Source organism: Spea bombifrons, chromosome 3 (genome assembly GCF_027358695.1).
Source record: "Spea bombifrons isolate aSpeBom1 chromosome 3, aSpeBom1.2.pri, whole genome shotgun sequence".
NCBI lineage: Eukaryota > Metazoa > Chordata > Amphibia > Anura > Pelobatidae > Spea > Spea bombifrons.
The window spans coordinates 28,301,612-28,318,468 of NC_071089.1; the positions used below are offsets into that span (position 1 = coordinate 28,301,612).

Genomic DNA, 16,857 nt, shown 5'->3' on the forward strand with positions numbered 1-16,857 from the left:
CCTTAAAGAATGTTAGTGTACTCCGTATTCTAAAGCGTATGTTGTGTTTAAAAGCTCTCCCTCTCAGTAGGAGAAGAGCACTGGTCATAAAAACGGAGCATGGTAGAAATCTAATACAAGTATCAAAACGTGGGGTACCGCTATGTAATAGATTTTTATAGCAGCCATAAGGTATAAATGGACCACAATTTACTACTCCCTTTATCTTTTAAACTGGTGCTTTATTATTTCGTTCTGATTTTCCAACTTTATGGCTTCATGCTGTTGAAACCTAGACACACTAGCAGATTTCACTACATCTCAAATAGCTGCAGTTTGTACCATGCAGGCCCCCATAGTGGCCATAGCTTGTACTGTAAATATATACAGTATGCAATAGTGTATGTTAATGAATGGCTAACCATCATAGTGGATTTTGAATAAATGTATCCCGCATGCTATTTCAGTAATATACACATCTTTGTATTAGAAGATACTTATAGGGCCCATTAGTTGCATAACAAGTTGGCAGTTTTCTTATGTTATGCTCTTAATCAGTGCCTGATCTATTTAAACAACAAGCACATTCATTAGTGCGTGAAGGAACAAGCAACCTTTAGAAGTACAGCTGCTTTGTCCATAACGCCTATGAATGTCAGGCAACACCCAGCACAGCTAAAACATGCAGCATTTTTATAATAGAAAAATCCAAGCACACTATATGAATGTGGCCAACATGCAAACTAAACAGCTGCTAATTCAGATAAATAATTTATTGGACTTAACATTCTAAAAAAAAAAGTCTATCCATATTAAGTCAACCGATCTCTGAAAATACCGTTCCGCTTATTGACCTGCAAGTTTGCAAGCGATTATACATGGTGCTGGTGGCTTGTTCTGCAGCTATGGTAGATGCCACCTTGTTAATTTTCACATGATTGCCCCACTCACTTTTATTTGCGAAGGGATTAACAAAGAGTGTTGATGAGTAATTGTATAAATAGGCGGTATACAGTAGTCTGGTTTGGGGCCCAGATGATCTTTAAAAATAACCTGGGATGTATATGTTAATCTATATGCACCCAGAACAGAGGAGAGCCAACTTGCATCCCCATGTACTGAAAAAGTAAGGAAATGTGTTTTCTAAATTAAACATGTTAAGTTCTACTTGACTGTCATTTATGTTAAATCCATTTTTCTATGTCAAAATAATATATTGTAATTTCCCAAGCTTTTTATATATATTAGGAAAATGAAAATATATTTGGTCTCTGTAATTTGTGCAATTCTCCAATATATGCAACCTTACTGGACCCTCTAGAAGTAGCTATTTGCGAGGAGTTCAACAGTCTAATTGGCCTCAATAAAGAAACCACATTAATAGTGAGAAGCTGATGATGTTCATTATTTGGGGAAATTCGCTACATGTTGGAGCTGTAATGAATCCTTGGTATTCTTGAGCTTGTTTCATCTTAATCCACCCTGTCCTTATCAGAAAGTATTATATAATTAGCTAATGGGAAAGAATCATGGCTCATGGTTGTTTAATTTTTTGGAATGGTTTGAAGCCATCACATAAACCGAGAGCAAATGGATCTTGGTAATACCAATCTTATGCTATCAGGATAAATCTTACATTGTGTTTTTAATAATTTCCCTGATAACACGATCCAGGTATCTATTTCATTAAAGCAAGTTTTAAACCCTTGCGCATGGTATATCTCCTAGGACTCGAAGTAATGTAACTGTACAAATGCAATGATTTATTCCTCCCACAAATGATGTAGCAGTCCTTGACCAATATTGCTCTTAACAGAGCCATATTTTGATTGAAGCAGTTCCTGGTACTTCACTTAATGAGTTTAAATTTAAAGCTAAAGCTGGGATAATGGTACAAATCAAGAAGATTCTGAATCTCAGTGATGATGACTGAGGCTACAAAACTGTCAGGAACAAAGAAAATATTCACGAAAGCAATTGTCTATTTCGCTAAATATTTTCTCATTATAAAGTTCACCATAGGTGGAGTCCACCATTAGAATGCAGTATTTAATCAAGTGACTGTGCCCCGGTGCACAAAACAAGGTCCATAAGGACATGGTTGGATGAGTTTGCTCTACTGGATGAATGGGCAAAAATTCCCACAGAAACACTCCCAAATCTTGTGGCAGACTTTCTAGAAGAGTGGACGCTGTTATAGCTGCAAAGTGGGGACCAACTACATTTTAATGTCTATGTACTTAGAATGCGATGTCATAAAAGTTCCTGTAAGTGTAACGGTCAGGTGTCCCAATACTTTTGTCCATATAGTGTAACAGAAATAAAAAAAACCTCCAGCATGTCTTTTGTGACCATTTTCTTTCAGCCTTTGTTTGTAAGACATGTGCAAGGAACAAATAAAAAGGTGCATTGCATTACTCACCTCTACATTTGCAGACAAGGCATCCATGGCTGTCTTGCTCAAAACCCATTGGACATATCTTGCCACACGGTACGTTGGGACACTTTCTACAGCGACAGATATCGCAGCCATGCTTGTTCTTCCTAAAAAAAATGAACCAAGAAAGCAATGAGTCTGCAGAAATCAGCAAGACTAGCGTGCTTATATTAAAACTGAGATTTCTCGTTTAGATAAACAGGGAGTGTGTGGACAAATGTGAGAGGTGTATAATAATCAGATACACTCCAAGAGCTGTGGATTGCTGAGCTAAGCTTTGCGGCGAGCCTGATACATCACAGTGTACGGTATTTGAAGACAGGTTGATTAGACTGCTGGAGGGAGCACAGAAGGAGCTGTTTTGTTTGAAGTCTTAAGCTTGGAAAAGACTAATAAATGTAAGTATTTATAGGTAGGTCCCACATAAAATGCATTGGCCCAAGGCAAAAGCCAAACTAGTTTAAAAAAAAGGATCTCACACTCTCGGAACACTTTGAGGTGCAGGTACAGACTGGCCATCTATCATACTGGGTAACTGCACGGTGGGCTGCTGGCTAACAGCGGCAAACTCGTGATCTACCACTGGAGCCACAACTTGTGGCTAGCGGCTGGATATGCCACACACTGCACAAGGATATCATTTCCTTGTGCTGAAGATATGGACTCAAGGGCGTCGCTGAAAGACGACATGTTCCACCGAGAGGAGTGAATCGAGAACACAAGGGTACTTGGATGAACGTCATCATCACTTAGAGGTACAGGGGGTAGGAAGGATTTTTTTTTCTTAAATGTATTTAGCTCTCACAGCACAAGGATGGCAGGAAGTGTTTATCAAGCACTTTAGCCTCCCCAAACCTCATATTTTCAACTGGAGGATGCTATGGTGATGACAGCTTTTTAAATCAAGTCTTATGCATAAGGCCAAATGTTTCTTTTTATTGTCTAGTCATTATCACATCCATGTGTTTCATGATGAAAAAGATTGGGTACCGTTAGCTCTTGTTGTTTTAAAAGAATGTCCAGTGATTGTGATAAGTACAGTAATAGGTCATAGAGCTGGCGCATGGAAGATATTTTTCTAGCACTTCTAGCAACAGTAACCTAGCATGAAGTGGGAGATATGGATGACATATTCCTATAACCAATATAAAGGGAGGGCTGACAATATGGCCCAGCGGGCAAGCTAACTTAATGGACCAATGATTAAGCAAGCCAATCATTGACAATGCACAACATGATCTATCCAAAACACATTTACACAAAGGGAATGCATGGAACACCCATAAGGAGCACTTATCACGTAATACTTTCTAATGTCAAGTTATGCTACAACCCCTGGTAGCTGTGTGGGTAACCGCAAGTAAACACATAAAAAAGTTTTGCAGGAGGTGATTACCCCCTGGCCCCCTCCCCCGACAGATAAACTATGTGTCTTAAACTATGCTTTAATTTAAATCACAACATCGGTGATAACAGCAACAATCCAAGTGCGAACTTGTGCAGACTTTTTGAGATATGTGACCATCTTTGACCATATAACGTGCATATACTATTGGACACAACAGCTAAGTGCTTAAAACATTGCGACACTAAAGTATCAGGCATCAGACTATTTCAGCTGCAGTTTTTCTGGAAGAGAGACAGCCATAAAATTGTTGAGACGTGAAAGCAAGAGAATAGATAAAGAACTTTACACTGCATTGAGCCGACAATATAACTCGATCATCCATGCCAGCACTTACTGAAATATAGCACGCGGTGCATCTGATTCATATAAATACTCATATCACACACTAGCACTTAATAAAAGACATCCAGCCAACATGAGAACATTGTATCTATCTCCATTTGAAAGTCTTGAGTGAACGTGTATCCCAGAAACATGTTAATGAAGCCCAAGCTCTTTACAGAGACTATCAAGGCCACAGCCAGATTTTCCATTAGCTCTGAAGCTCCATTTTTCACTGGTTCCATAGGAGGGGGTATTTAATGGGGCAGACACTACCCCATATGGCCATCCACTATGTAGTTTGCTAATGCCCTATGTTCTACCATGCACTGCCTAAGAAGGCATGTTGTTGTATTTATCATTAGGTGACTTCTTCAAAAAAAATATGACTTCTTCACAAACCCAACAACCTCCTTACAACCCTTTGTGGTCTTTGTAGGATGTATTTAGCTGTTTTCTATTGTTATAGCTATTTCTTAATAAAATAGAAATTTTAATTTTGCATAGAATGTAACAGCACCCTGCACCGTTTTAGCAGATTAAAATCAAATTGACCGTGTCTATAAAATGGTCTTGTCTTCTAAACGGGTGGCTGGTACATGTATGAATTAGATCCATGATGCAATCCATTTTGAGTTATAAAAACATATTATATGGTTACTATCTCATCATATTTCTGGAATATTTTCAGGCTCCGAGCGACCCACAGGATATGTTAATCATAACAGCGATATCATAGTCACTACTGCTGATAAGACTTTATTTTTATACATTATACCAGTTTTTATCATTATTACACAAGGTGAGGTGCATGCTTTAGGAGGGTATGCAGATGATGTACTGTACTATGTGTGTGTACTATGAAATATGGTTCGATTCCATTTCCTGGGGTGTTTTTCATTTCCACTCCAGCGCTGTGGTTCTTTTTGCTTCCATCCGCCGTGACATCAGCACAGGGCAGGACCTCTGACCAGTCACAACATACTCTGATGTCACGTGCCTTGTGGGGCTGATTAGGGGTGTTTTTTATGTTATTTGCCCCAGGCGTCCTAGTTACAGTACAAATTAATTAATACACTCTTGAACTGCTATGTCATAGTATAAAAAATAATCATGCTTTTGGTCTTTAGTCTAAAGCTTGATGAGCAGTGAACATATCAAAACTTATGATGTAACAGGTTGGGACTAAAAATGATATTTCCTGCTTCATATACCTAAAGTATAATAAAACAGATGAAATATCCCTAAATAACTTGACTCTGCATGTGAATGCACAGATTAGATGCAGGTGGATGTTCACCGTGTTCCATTTGTTTGTCTAAAGAAAATAAGTAAGGATCAGCAAATACGAGCTGACAACCAGAAATTATTCAGCTAATTCTATTAAACTGACAAACAATGTTTTTCTCTATGTTCACACAGCCTAAACACATCTGCAGGATACGTGTGCACACATTATAAAGCTGGTGATGAAGTGGGTGTTTATGGTCATGTATCCTAAGAAGGATAGTTAAGGGCAAGATTGACATTGCCACATTGGTAAAAGTAGGATATATAGAACGACAGTTACAGACAAATATTTGTTCAGAGGCAGGCTTTATGATATATTTAAACTAGATGCTGCTTTTGGTTAGCCATTCCCAGGACTTGGGAATGATATCATACCCTGGCACTCCACCTCAGACCAACACAGTGGCTTCAAGCTACAATGGAAGTAGAAGTAGCTCGGCACATATCTCCATAGGTCTGTTTCAAGGGGGAGCTCTGATCAGTCATTTGAACAACAGCAAGAGAGTCTGATCTGACTCTGGATATGGTGAAGAGGTGCTGCTATGACCACCCCTGGATCTGTTGGCCAAGGACAGTACACCACACATGACTGGCACAGAAGGCTTCAGAGCTCTGTTTGCACAAGTAATGGGGCAGTACCAATACTTTTTCCACTAGAAGTGGGGCTCTAGCCTCAACACAATGGTATTCTAGTCTGATGAAAACAGCTAATGTCCCATCAACCCATAGGGGGTGAAGCCAAGTAGAGCCTGGAAGGATTAAATCTCATATAAAAGAGCTTATAAATGTTAAATAAAATGTCATAACTGTTCCTTTAAAAGAAGAGCTGTTTTTAACTTTTGCATTGTGCAAGGTTATGCTCTTCTAACAATCAGTTTTTAATATATTTGAATGCTGATGCCTCATTTTAGAGGGCTGCAATGAATATAATAATAATAATATAACCTTCTGATGCTTTTTAACATGTTGCGCTTCTAAGTTCACTTACATTAGATTTAGATGGTTATTTTGTAATACTTTCCATTGTTATAAATGAAATACATAATATTCCGTATAAAATTACGAGTCAATTCCAGACCTGTGTCAGTAATTACATACTAAAATGGTCTAATGAAATTCCTGATTGGATAAATTAAAGGAAAGTGTGTCTTTCCCAGAAGTGCACTGATATTTTGTTTTAACAAGCCCAGTTAAGAAAGAAACATATTTCCTACAAAATGAGGAAGAAATAAGGTTTTAGAAAATAATCCTTTCACAACATGAAATTACCTGGCGGTAAGGGAATTAATTACCAGTCAGTGGCCTCATCTAAAGTGCATAATTCATTAACTGCTTAATTATAATAGTCATTTTGCAAATCTTTATTAAGTATCATGCAGAAATGATGTATATTATATGAGGGAATTTATTAGATTTTGTGATTATTAAAAGTTATTTTTTTTCATAACTTAACTGTTAATCATGAATCATGGATAGAAGTAAGAATTATATATTCTTCTAAGCGATGTCCTCTTCATAGGGTGATTGGATGCCTACTCTAGGCAAAGCAAATGCAATGTGTATACATACAGAAGAAAGTGTCTAAAATAAATGGCGTAAATAAAACACTTTCATTTTCTTATAACACCATACTTGAAATATACACATTACAATATAACGTTCTGAGGAAAGAAGGACGAAGGGGTTTGGGTCACAAAGGGGTACTGTCCTTCTCAAACAGGGACACTTGGAAGGTATGGTAACATCTCTGACCCCAGCACAAACCATATCCATAAAATCTTACTACATCGCTCATTATAATTAATGTAAAGATAAAATAGACATATATCTCATCTATTTACATATGTGCACAACGTTCAGATTAAACAGCTTAGTGCATCTGAGTATCAGGTAGTGAGCAGAGAAGTAAGGTGACCCTGAGTAGGCTTTGGCATCAGGTGCTCAAAAAGCTGTGAAAATCTATTTTATTGTAGCGCACTATAAAATGGTAATGGTGCCTTATTTTCCTGAACACCTTTATCTATCCCAGTAGCAAGACTGCGGCTGTTTTGGACACACGTTGATTACATATCCAAGTCACGTTTTTTGTTTACCTAGAAAATGATGCTGATTTCTCTCCGCTACCGTGACTGTTCCAAGCAACTTATCGTTCGCTGATAAAAATGACAGATTGCAATGCAAAAACTGTGATTTACGCAAGCTTTTAAGAATCATTAGTCCAGCAGGAGCATGGTTTAAATGAGGAATAATATTTGCGATGCCAGCTACCTCTACATCTAAGTATTGTCTGGCTTTATTTTGCAGAGTGGATTGGTACTAATGCAGTATTTTCATTCTTCTTATCTATTGTACACATCTTTTTTTCTTGGTAACAATACTGTTAATGAGGCATAAAAACAATGATTGGACTGATTTCTTGGAACTATAGAACTCCAGCTCTTTTGTCGATTAAGAAAACTTCCAGTTTGAACCATAATATTATCTATGGTAATGTTAAGCGAAACAATACGGTTCCTTTGCGGTGACCATGTGTCACTTTGTGTACATATTTGCAACTATACACTGCACTACCCACTTTGCAAGAAGACGTATAGGCAAAAAGTTATCTTATCCAAAATATTTTACTTTTATATATGCCATCATCTGTACTCAAGCAGGGGTTTTAATTGTAATATACCAGTGGGAAAATCACTAATTAGTTGGATGTTACTAAAACAGAGTAGAATGCAAAGGAGTTCATTACAAACTGAGGGACCCTGAAAATGTACCCATTCACCCAAAGCTTGGTAAAAAAAACTCCAAGGCTCTAGGGCTATTTCTGAGACATGTCCCCTTAAACTGGTCAAAAGAGTATGCACAACATCACAAGAGCCATTGGATTCATTTGTTCGGGTTCTAAGGCCACGTCAGGTGTCACATTCAACATGATCAAAGATTAATATGTGCATTGCGAAAAGTTTAGAGTACTAAACTAATTCTGATATCCAAACTTTTGATGATAACACAGACTAGAAACATGAAACATAAACAGAACCAAAGCCCTTTTGAATTGTGAGGGCACAGAAAAGAAGCTATCAAGAAATACTTGAAATATATGACACATTCGCCAGCACTTAAGGAACTTTTTTATCCACTTGTCCTGGCAGCAGAGCCTAGACAGGAGTGCAATAAATTAAGTTGTTCTTGCAAAATATGTACACATTTTGGCTGCAGATATTTCTACCAGAGAGCATTTATTGAAATGCAGCAAAGCTCTGGCTTGGAATGCTATATCACAATTTAGGTCTACAGGGTGACATAACCAAGAAGTTTACATGTTTTTATGAGACCAATAGTTCATCAACAATGACAAAGTGCTGCTAATACTTACAGATAGCCAAACGGGCAATACTTGTCGCAGACTACAGGCTTGCATTTCTTAGGCCGAGGCCTACATTGGCAGATCTCGCAGTTGTGAAGGTGGGTCTGAAACCCAAAAGGACAGTCCAGAGCACACCCAGATATGAGTCCTGTACAAAGCTCCTCACCTGCACAAAAAAGAAAATAAAAAATATCTCAGTATCAATATTCCTATCTGGACTAAAGACTTTTCAACCGATTAGCTTGAGAACATCTTGAACAGCGTGATGATTAACTCCACATTGTTCTACAATTTGTTTTCCAAGAAGGGTCCTGTATATTATGATCACATGTTATTGTATAGCAGAAGGTCTATAGAATTTGGTGATTAGTTTAGAATCAGTTTTTACATTATTTGATCTCAATTACATGTTGTTCTACCACTAAAGCAATAATATTGATACTCATGAATTGCCAGATTCTGCCTGGACAGTAAGCCTAAGAAAACATTCAGCTACTGTACAGATCAAAAGAAAGAGTTCTATTGCGGTAGACAGAATTTTGTAGACTGAGAAAGTGTCTGGTTCTGGTTTCCCCCAAGGTTCAGTCCTTGGTCCTCTGCTGTTCTCTCTTTATACTTCCTCTCTTGGCAAACTAATCAACTCATTTGGCCTCCAGTATCATCTATATGCAGATGATACCCAAATCTACCTGTCTTCTCCTGATCTCTCTCCATCTCTCATGTCCCGGATCACCAGCTGCTTGTGTGCTATTTCTTCATGGATGTCACAACACTACCTGAAACTTAATCTTTCTAAAACGGAACTCATTATCTTCCCTCCCTCCATCTCCACTCCACTACCTGAATTCTCTATCACCATTAACAACACATCTATCTCTCCTACTAACCAGGCCCGATGCCTTGGGGTCATCCTTGACTCAAACCTCTCCTTCATCCCTCACATTCAGTCCCTCGCCAGATCCTGCCGCCTGCACCTAAAAAACATCTCTCGTATCCGCCCATTCCTCACCCAAGAATCCACAAAAACTCTGGTTCATTCACTTATCATTTCCCGTCTTGACTACTGCAACACTCTTCTGGTTGGCATTCCACTGTCTCGACTCTCTCCACTACAGTCTATCCTTAATGCCGCTGCTAGGCTCATCTTCCTTGCACGTCGCTCCTCTTCTGCTTCCCCCCTCTGTGAATCCCTCCACTGGCTCCCAATTACCTTTAGAATTAAATTTAAGATCCTGGTACTGACATATAAGGCCATCCACAATACTGCTCCTCCATACATTTCTGACCTCATTAGCAAATACTCTCCTACTCGATCCCTACGTTCCTCCCATGGGCTAAGGCTCTCCTCCTCACTCATCACCTCTTCCTTTTCCCGTCTACAAGATTTCACTCGAGCTGCCCCATATCTCTGGAATCTGCTCCCAAGGAACCTTCAGAATTCACCCTCCCTCCCGACATTCAAGAAACATCTAAAAACCCACTTCTTCAGAGAAGCATACCATCTTAGCTGCTAGAACATCCTTGTCATTGATACCCCCACAATACCTCTCACCCTTTCTCTATGCCTTATGTTTATCACCCCATTTTCCCTCAAGATTGTAAGCTTGCGAGCAGGGCTCTCTCCACCAAATGTATCGGTTTGTCTTAGTCTGTCAATTCTTGTCTTGTCATATCCCTTGAATTTATGTATTGTATTAAGCGCTGCGTAAACTGTTGGCGCTATATAAATAAAAGATAATAATAATAATAAGTTTGTAAATTCTATTTCAAGTTTTACAATTCATCAAAAAACCAAGCATTGGATAGCTAAGATCCCCCATGTCCCACTGCTCTGTACCTATGGAAAGACATCTGTGGCCATCCAAAAGTGCAACTTGACCTTTTGTTTTTTGGGTTTTTTTTTAGCAGTGACCATAAGAAATGCTTTAGGTCTTTCATAGTGACAACCAAGAGAGCTTGGAAGATAAACTTCTTGTCAGACAAGTGGAAGAAAAAAAAAGTTGTTGAGACTCTTGACAGCAAGTGAATGGCGAGTGTCCACCTCTTTCCTTTTGGTATAAAGATAAACCATCAGAACAAACCTTTTAAACCACTGTAGTTTTTTTCTTCTTGGAGAGAGCGTAAAGTAATAAAAAAATCAGTATGTGAAGTTAATTTTACTTTTTTCTGCATAATGTCCGATTAACATAAGCAATATCATTTCGACACTTTTGGTTAAGTGCTACTCTTACCTCATACTTAATGACATCATAGGTTAAAAAGCTTCTGATTCAAAACCCATAATAGCTGTCTACTTAATTTGCCTGAATATTTGATAAATTATTGACTAGAAATAGCTGGAAGCAGCAGTAAAGAACTGCTCCAGGTGAAGTAAGGGTGTGAGGTGTGATATTGTGAGGTGTGATTATTAGAGTAAAGTGTGATGGCGTGAATATGGTTTAGTGTAAGTGTGTGCGAGATTGGGTATGTATGTTAATATGTGTGTGTTATAGTGAGTGTGTATGGTGTTATTGCAAGTGTGTATGTTCGAGTGAGTGTGTTTGCTAATGCTTATGTTAGTGATGGGGGAGCAAGGAGCCAGGGAAGCCACTCAGTTGTACCTTCGGCCCCCTAGGCCACAAATTGTTAGCCCTCCCAGGGGTGGGACCACCTCCATTAGAATTCATATTGGAGAGCCTAGAGACTCTGGCTGAAAACCCAACAAGTTCCTAGGTATGCCAATGTGCCCTATGCTATACAGTCGGATGCATGCTGAGAAGCACATGTGAATTACTGGCTGGGTTGCAGGAACATATACTGTCATTCAATGGCTAAAATTACCAGGTTTTCCTAAAAATAAACTGGGTTGTCAGGCAGGCCCAACCTTGCTAGAAATCTGCAATAGTGTAAACTTGTGTTTCAAGGAAAGCAAGTGTATCACACCTAAAGTGCCAAAGGCTAGACTATTGCCATCTTTGTACAAAAGCTATAGTGCACAGCACTCACCTTTTGTTAATTGAGGGAGTTATAATTCCCAGAAGCTAGAAAGCCTATGGCCTGACAAATCAAAGGCTGGCTAAGCACATTGAAAGCTACCTCTAAGCACTGCTCCATACAACATGTTATTTCTATATGAACAATATATGACTTTATAATAGCCAGCCTTCACTTTATTTATACATACTCTACCTCTATTGGTGACATCCCCTAATGTCCACACATGTCTCAATCCCGTGTACAATATTCATCATCTGGAAATTACTATAACCAAAATAACACCCCTCACTTATATGTGAGTAAACCGTTCAAACAATCTTCATCATAGAACTTCCCACCCACCCAATTGTTGGTCTTTTGCAAATTCCTCATTACTATAGATCCCCTTTTGTGCACAGCTGCTTCACTGCCCCAATATCCATAGGAAAATAAATTGAGGGAAAGGGAAAAAAGCAAAACGGGATACGCCAAACCTCAATCCCATCAACCCCATCTGCCTGTCCTCTGGAGCACCACCCCAAAAAGTACCAGGATGTCCGCACCTTCAAAAAGGCTTCCTGAGTAACCTTAACCTGTGCTGCTAATTCCACCATTTTACAAATAAAGTCCATTTTGGTGTAAACCTCTCATACTCTTATCTTCCAACCTGTAGCAATGCACAAGTTGGCTACCAAACAGATCTTCTGAAATAATTTATTAGCGTATTTAAACAGACCTGGTTTGTTGACAAGAGTCATCCAGGGGTCTACAATGATATTTTGCTCCAGGCAAAACACCTGGTTCCAGAGTAAGTTAACTAATGAGCACTCCAACCAAACATGAATAATGGTAGTTTGTAAATCTTGGCTAAGCAAACTGGAGTGAGCTACAATCACCTTGAAATTACTCTCCTTATTTCAAACATTAAGTGGCGGCACACCAGGGACTAGATCTGCTTATTAAGCAGAAGGAACGCCCCCTCCTTGTTTGGCTTAAGCCAGAATACACCACTGTCCACATCAGTGATATATGCTGGCCTAACCCAACTAGGTCTAGGCTTAGGACGGTAGGTCAAGGGGGCGGTAGTCCCCTGGCTGCCAAACCGGGGGACAGATCACCCTCTTGGGTGATCAGGCCCACCAGTATCATGCTGCTCAATGGGCCGGTTAAAGGGAAGATCTTTGATCTTCTCATTAGGTCCATTTACGCCATGGAAGCTGTGCCTTTAAGACACAGAGCGCAGGGATATGGAATTATACCTAGATGCTCTGTGTCTTAAAGGCATAGCGCACCTTTTAAGGCAGTGCTGGGGGTGTGGTGGGAAGCTACCCTAGATCAGGCCTGAAGCAGCACAGTAGGTAAATGCATCTCTGGTCCACATCCCAAGTTTTTTTGACAACTATATGTTTACTAAGATTTTTTCTTGTACCATTTATATTATATACATATCTTGCAGACAATAATTTCAGTGACAGATTCGTTCTCACCCTCTGTTAGCAAGACAGCCGGAACAATATTTTAATTGCCACAAACTGGTGTCTCTTTTAACATCAAAAAGGTCAAATGCATTTTTTGTTGTTCCTGGGAGTTTCCTACAGATGAATTCAAATTACAGTAATTTGGCATGCCATAACTCTAAAAAAGTATCAAAGTGTAAATTATGCAATAAACAGTGTTAGGAGAGATGTTGGTTTTCAAAGAAAATGTTAACAGTTGTGATGAATATTTTAGAAGTCCTTAAATTTACTCTTTAATATTACCAATTCTACTCTAATAGGCTTGTCATGTTTTTATAACAGACTATAAACAACTAATACACGTTGTGCTTGTGATTAATTTGCGTAAGAGATTCAAGTGCACTCTAGCATACTTCCAGGACCACATCTTTCCTCCTAACTTCCCTTTTTTTCTGGGTCATGATTTCCGGGCACTGTCCTGCCAAACACCTCTATTGTCCTGGTTTTGGAAACAATGGGGATCTTGGGCCAGCTGGGAAGATCTAGCAAGTTGTGGAATTGACTGTAGCATAGACCACTATCACCGCTCCCATGTAGCCAGCTAACAGAATGTTTCGGCTGAGTGCAGTAAGGTGGCTGGACAAGTAAAGCCTCTAACCAAGTGCCCCCCAACAACAACGTTTTCCCGACTTGGATACCTGAAATGTTGGGAAGGTACACTAAGTAAAGAAGGCCATGGCATTACAAGTGCAATGCCACCGCCTGGTTGATCAACTTAAAGGACATTCAGGGTGCATTTCCACTATAGTGACATGACCACCTTGGGCATTTTGCACCTCTACTCTACCTCTAGATTTTATGTGATGTTATTCTAATACCTAAACAAAGATGGTACAAGTTACATTTCAGGCCTTGCTGTAATTCTCACAAGTTTTAATTACATTATTTTAATGTTTCAATAGATTCATTACATTTGGTGCATTGGCCTTGAGGTTTTTATTTCCACTTGCATGAAAATCTGCCTAAAGCCATTTGGTTCAATTAAAATATTAATAATGATGTTTATTATTTTCCGCTTAGTCCACAAATATCACCAAGGATAACATGCTGCTTTATTCCACCAGTCATTTTAATGTAATTATTGGTTCTCATAATTAAATGGAGGACAATAACTAATGAAAATGTCACGAAATGTACAGTAATTGTTAGTGTGATTAAATCTCCTTTCATTCTTCAAAGCATTCAAACAAAAAAAGACAATATCTTGCCCAACCAAATTATTCAACACAGCATAAGAAGTAACTGAATCTTAAAGAGATAATAGTACTAAGTAACCCAAAAAACACAACTGATCATGGAATTTAGAATAACTCATGGGTATGCAAGCCGGAATGGAAGACAAAAAAAGACTTCTGACAGAAGAAGTGGGGACTACTCTTACTACAGGACCACACATATTGGGGGGGAAAACCAGTAGAATGATAATATACATCAAACATTAAAGCGCATTCTGTCGTTTTAAGGAATTTGTCAATTTAAAGTGTGAGAGTTGAGAGCACTATAATTGATCTTAAGTCGCTACAAACTGCTGAAAGATGAAAGCTTAGGAGGTATAATTGATAATGATTAAAGGATTACTTTCTATTTATGATATGCAAGTGGAAATGGAGTGAGTCCCTTGAAAGCAAGTCTAATTTGTTTAAAAGTAATATATTTGTGCCTAATTAAAGTTCTGTTACTCGATAATACGGTACACCAGATCTGTGCACTGCAATAACCTTGAAGCATATGCATCTAAATGTGCATATTATTTAGACTCTGTAAAAATCACTTGTGTTATATTACTGGAAGATAGAGGCCATGCTTTTAAATCTTCTACTCTTAAGGACTACGCAGATCAACTCGGATCTTTTCACAGGAGAAGTTTGCCAGGGTCGGCTCTGCATAAGTTAATATGGGAAATGCATAATTATCAAGACCCCAAGGCATTTTATATCCAAAGGGTAGGCTCTTCTGCCCCAGAGAAAGAGGAGAGGGACCTAGTGATGCAGCTTTTCACATGGAGACTCTGGGTCAGAACCAGTGAGTTCACAGGTATCAGTTCCACTGATGGTGGCCTGATGTCACACGGTGTCCTACCCATTGAACACTCCTTCAAGCTGCCAGTGGTCCCAATAAACAGAACATTTGCCAGTATAGCAGCAGCTGTCATGATTACCAAGTAAATTCAGGACTGTAAGCAACCATGGAAATAATATGTTTCATCTTATCCCACCTCCTCTAAAACTCAAAGTTTAGAGTGCAAACTTTAATGAACTAAAATACATCTTGCTGTTGCTTAACCAGGAGGGGTTCTGGGGAAAAAAGAAAACACTTATCCCTTACCTAGAGGGCTTCTCTCCAAGTGGTTGTGTTAAACTGACCACACGGGGAGGTATTTAACTGGGTTTGAAAACGCACTGATTTAATATGGTGTTTTCAGGCATGAAAACACCCTGCTGGATTTTGACACAAGCTGTGATTTATTTATACTCCGCTGTGTCTAATGAGAGCAGACCTCGCTGGGTCAGAGTGGTCCAGGTGTTTATGTATGCCTGCCAGGGTTGATTTTCACACACAAGGTCACATTGATTGTGAGTTTTCTCATTGACGCTGACGAACCTTTAAATAAAAAATATTAAAAATTCTCTTCTCCATGTTATTTACGAGCATGAAATATATTCTTCTTTTACCATTCATTCAGCTATTTGTTCACATTAATCTCTGCTACGACAGTCAAAGTGCTGATATTTTGGATGATAGATTAAGTGTCAAAAGCAATAAGTAATGGTTATGTCAATTCATTTGTGAGTGGCCATTTTTGAATGTTATAGACTAACATTTAAGGCTACAAATGTATTTCCACTTCACAATATTTTGCATGACAATTTTGTAATGCTCTTTGCAGTTCTATAATGTATTTAAAGTGGCAGTCATGTCCTCTTTATTAAGGATTCATTTATGCCATTCCTTCAGGGTTGTACCTAGGTGTTCCTCTTGCTTATTATCCCATTGTGACCCCTGCCTGTGCCGTGGTAGGCAGCACCACTGGTACTACTCTACATGCCCATGTGACACATGTTCCCAACGCATTCTACCCTAGTGTCTGGTCTCAGGGTACAAATCTGATTCTTCCCGTCCGTGCCACCTGAATGCTAGCCTGCTGATACTGAATAGGATAACATGCCATCACACTGAAAGGGTTAAGCCCAATCAGCTCTGGGCTGCAAAATGTTCCAGCATGCATGGGCTAGCGGCCATCAATATTAGGATAAAAGAACAGTCGTATTGAACTCTGACATAGAGAGTAACATATAAAATGAAAATAGTAAATGTGGCGCAGTCACCATAGCAACCAATGCAATGTACCTGCTTATTGCTCCACATTTAACAATTTGCCCCCAAATAGCTCCCATCATAAAAAAGCGTGTTGGTCTGGAGCCCTTGAGGATTAGAAACTGAACTCTCTCTGATTTATACTTTTTCTTGCCGATAAAATGGAAAAGCTGTAGTAGTTAAGCTGAAAGCCAGGAAGGATATGGTGTGTTTCCTATCATAATAAAGATGCGTTACAGTGTGACAGACACTTGCTGCTTCACAGTCCTTTCTT

At 39.0% G+C, this 16,857-nt stretch overlaps 1 protein-coding gene across 1 annotated transcript in view; it reads right to left on the minus strand.

The window, feature by feature from the left end:
- CRIM1 (cysteine rich transmembrane BMP regulator 1) overlaps positions 1-16,857 on the minus strand; it is a 296,241-nt gene that overhangs the window by 30,699 nt on the left and 248,685 nt on the right. Inside the window, exons 9-10 of the mRNA XM_053459281.1 lie at positions 8,806-8,962; positions 2,402-2,523 (exon numbers count right to left, since the gene is read on the minus strand). Of these exons, the coding sequence (XP_053315256.1) occupies positions 2,402-2,523; positions 8,806-8,962 (279 nt within the window). The remainder of the gene's footprint in view (positions 1-2,401; positions 2,524-8,805; positions 8,963-16,857) is intronic.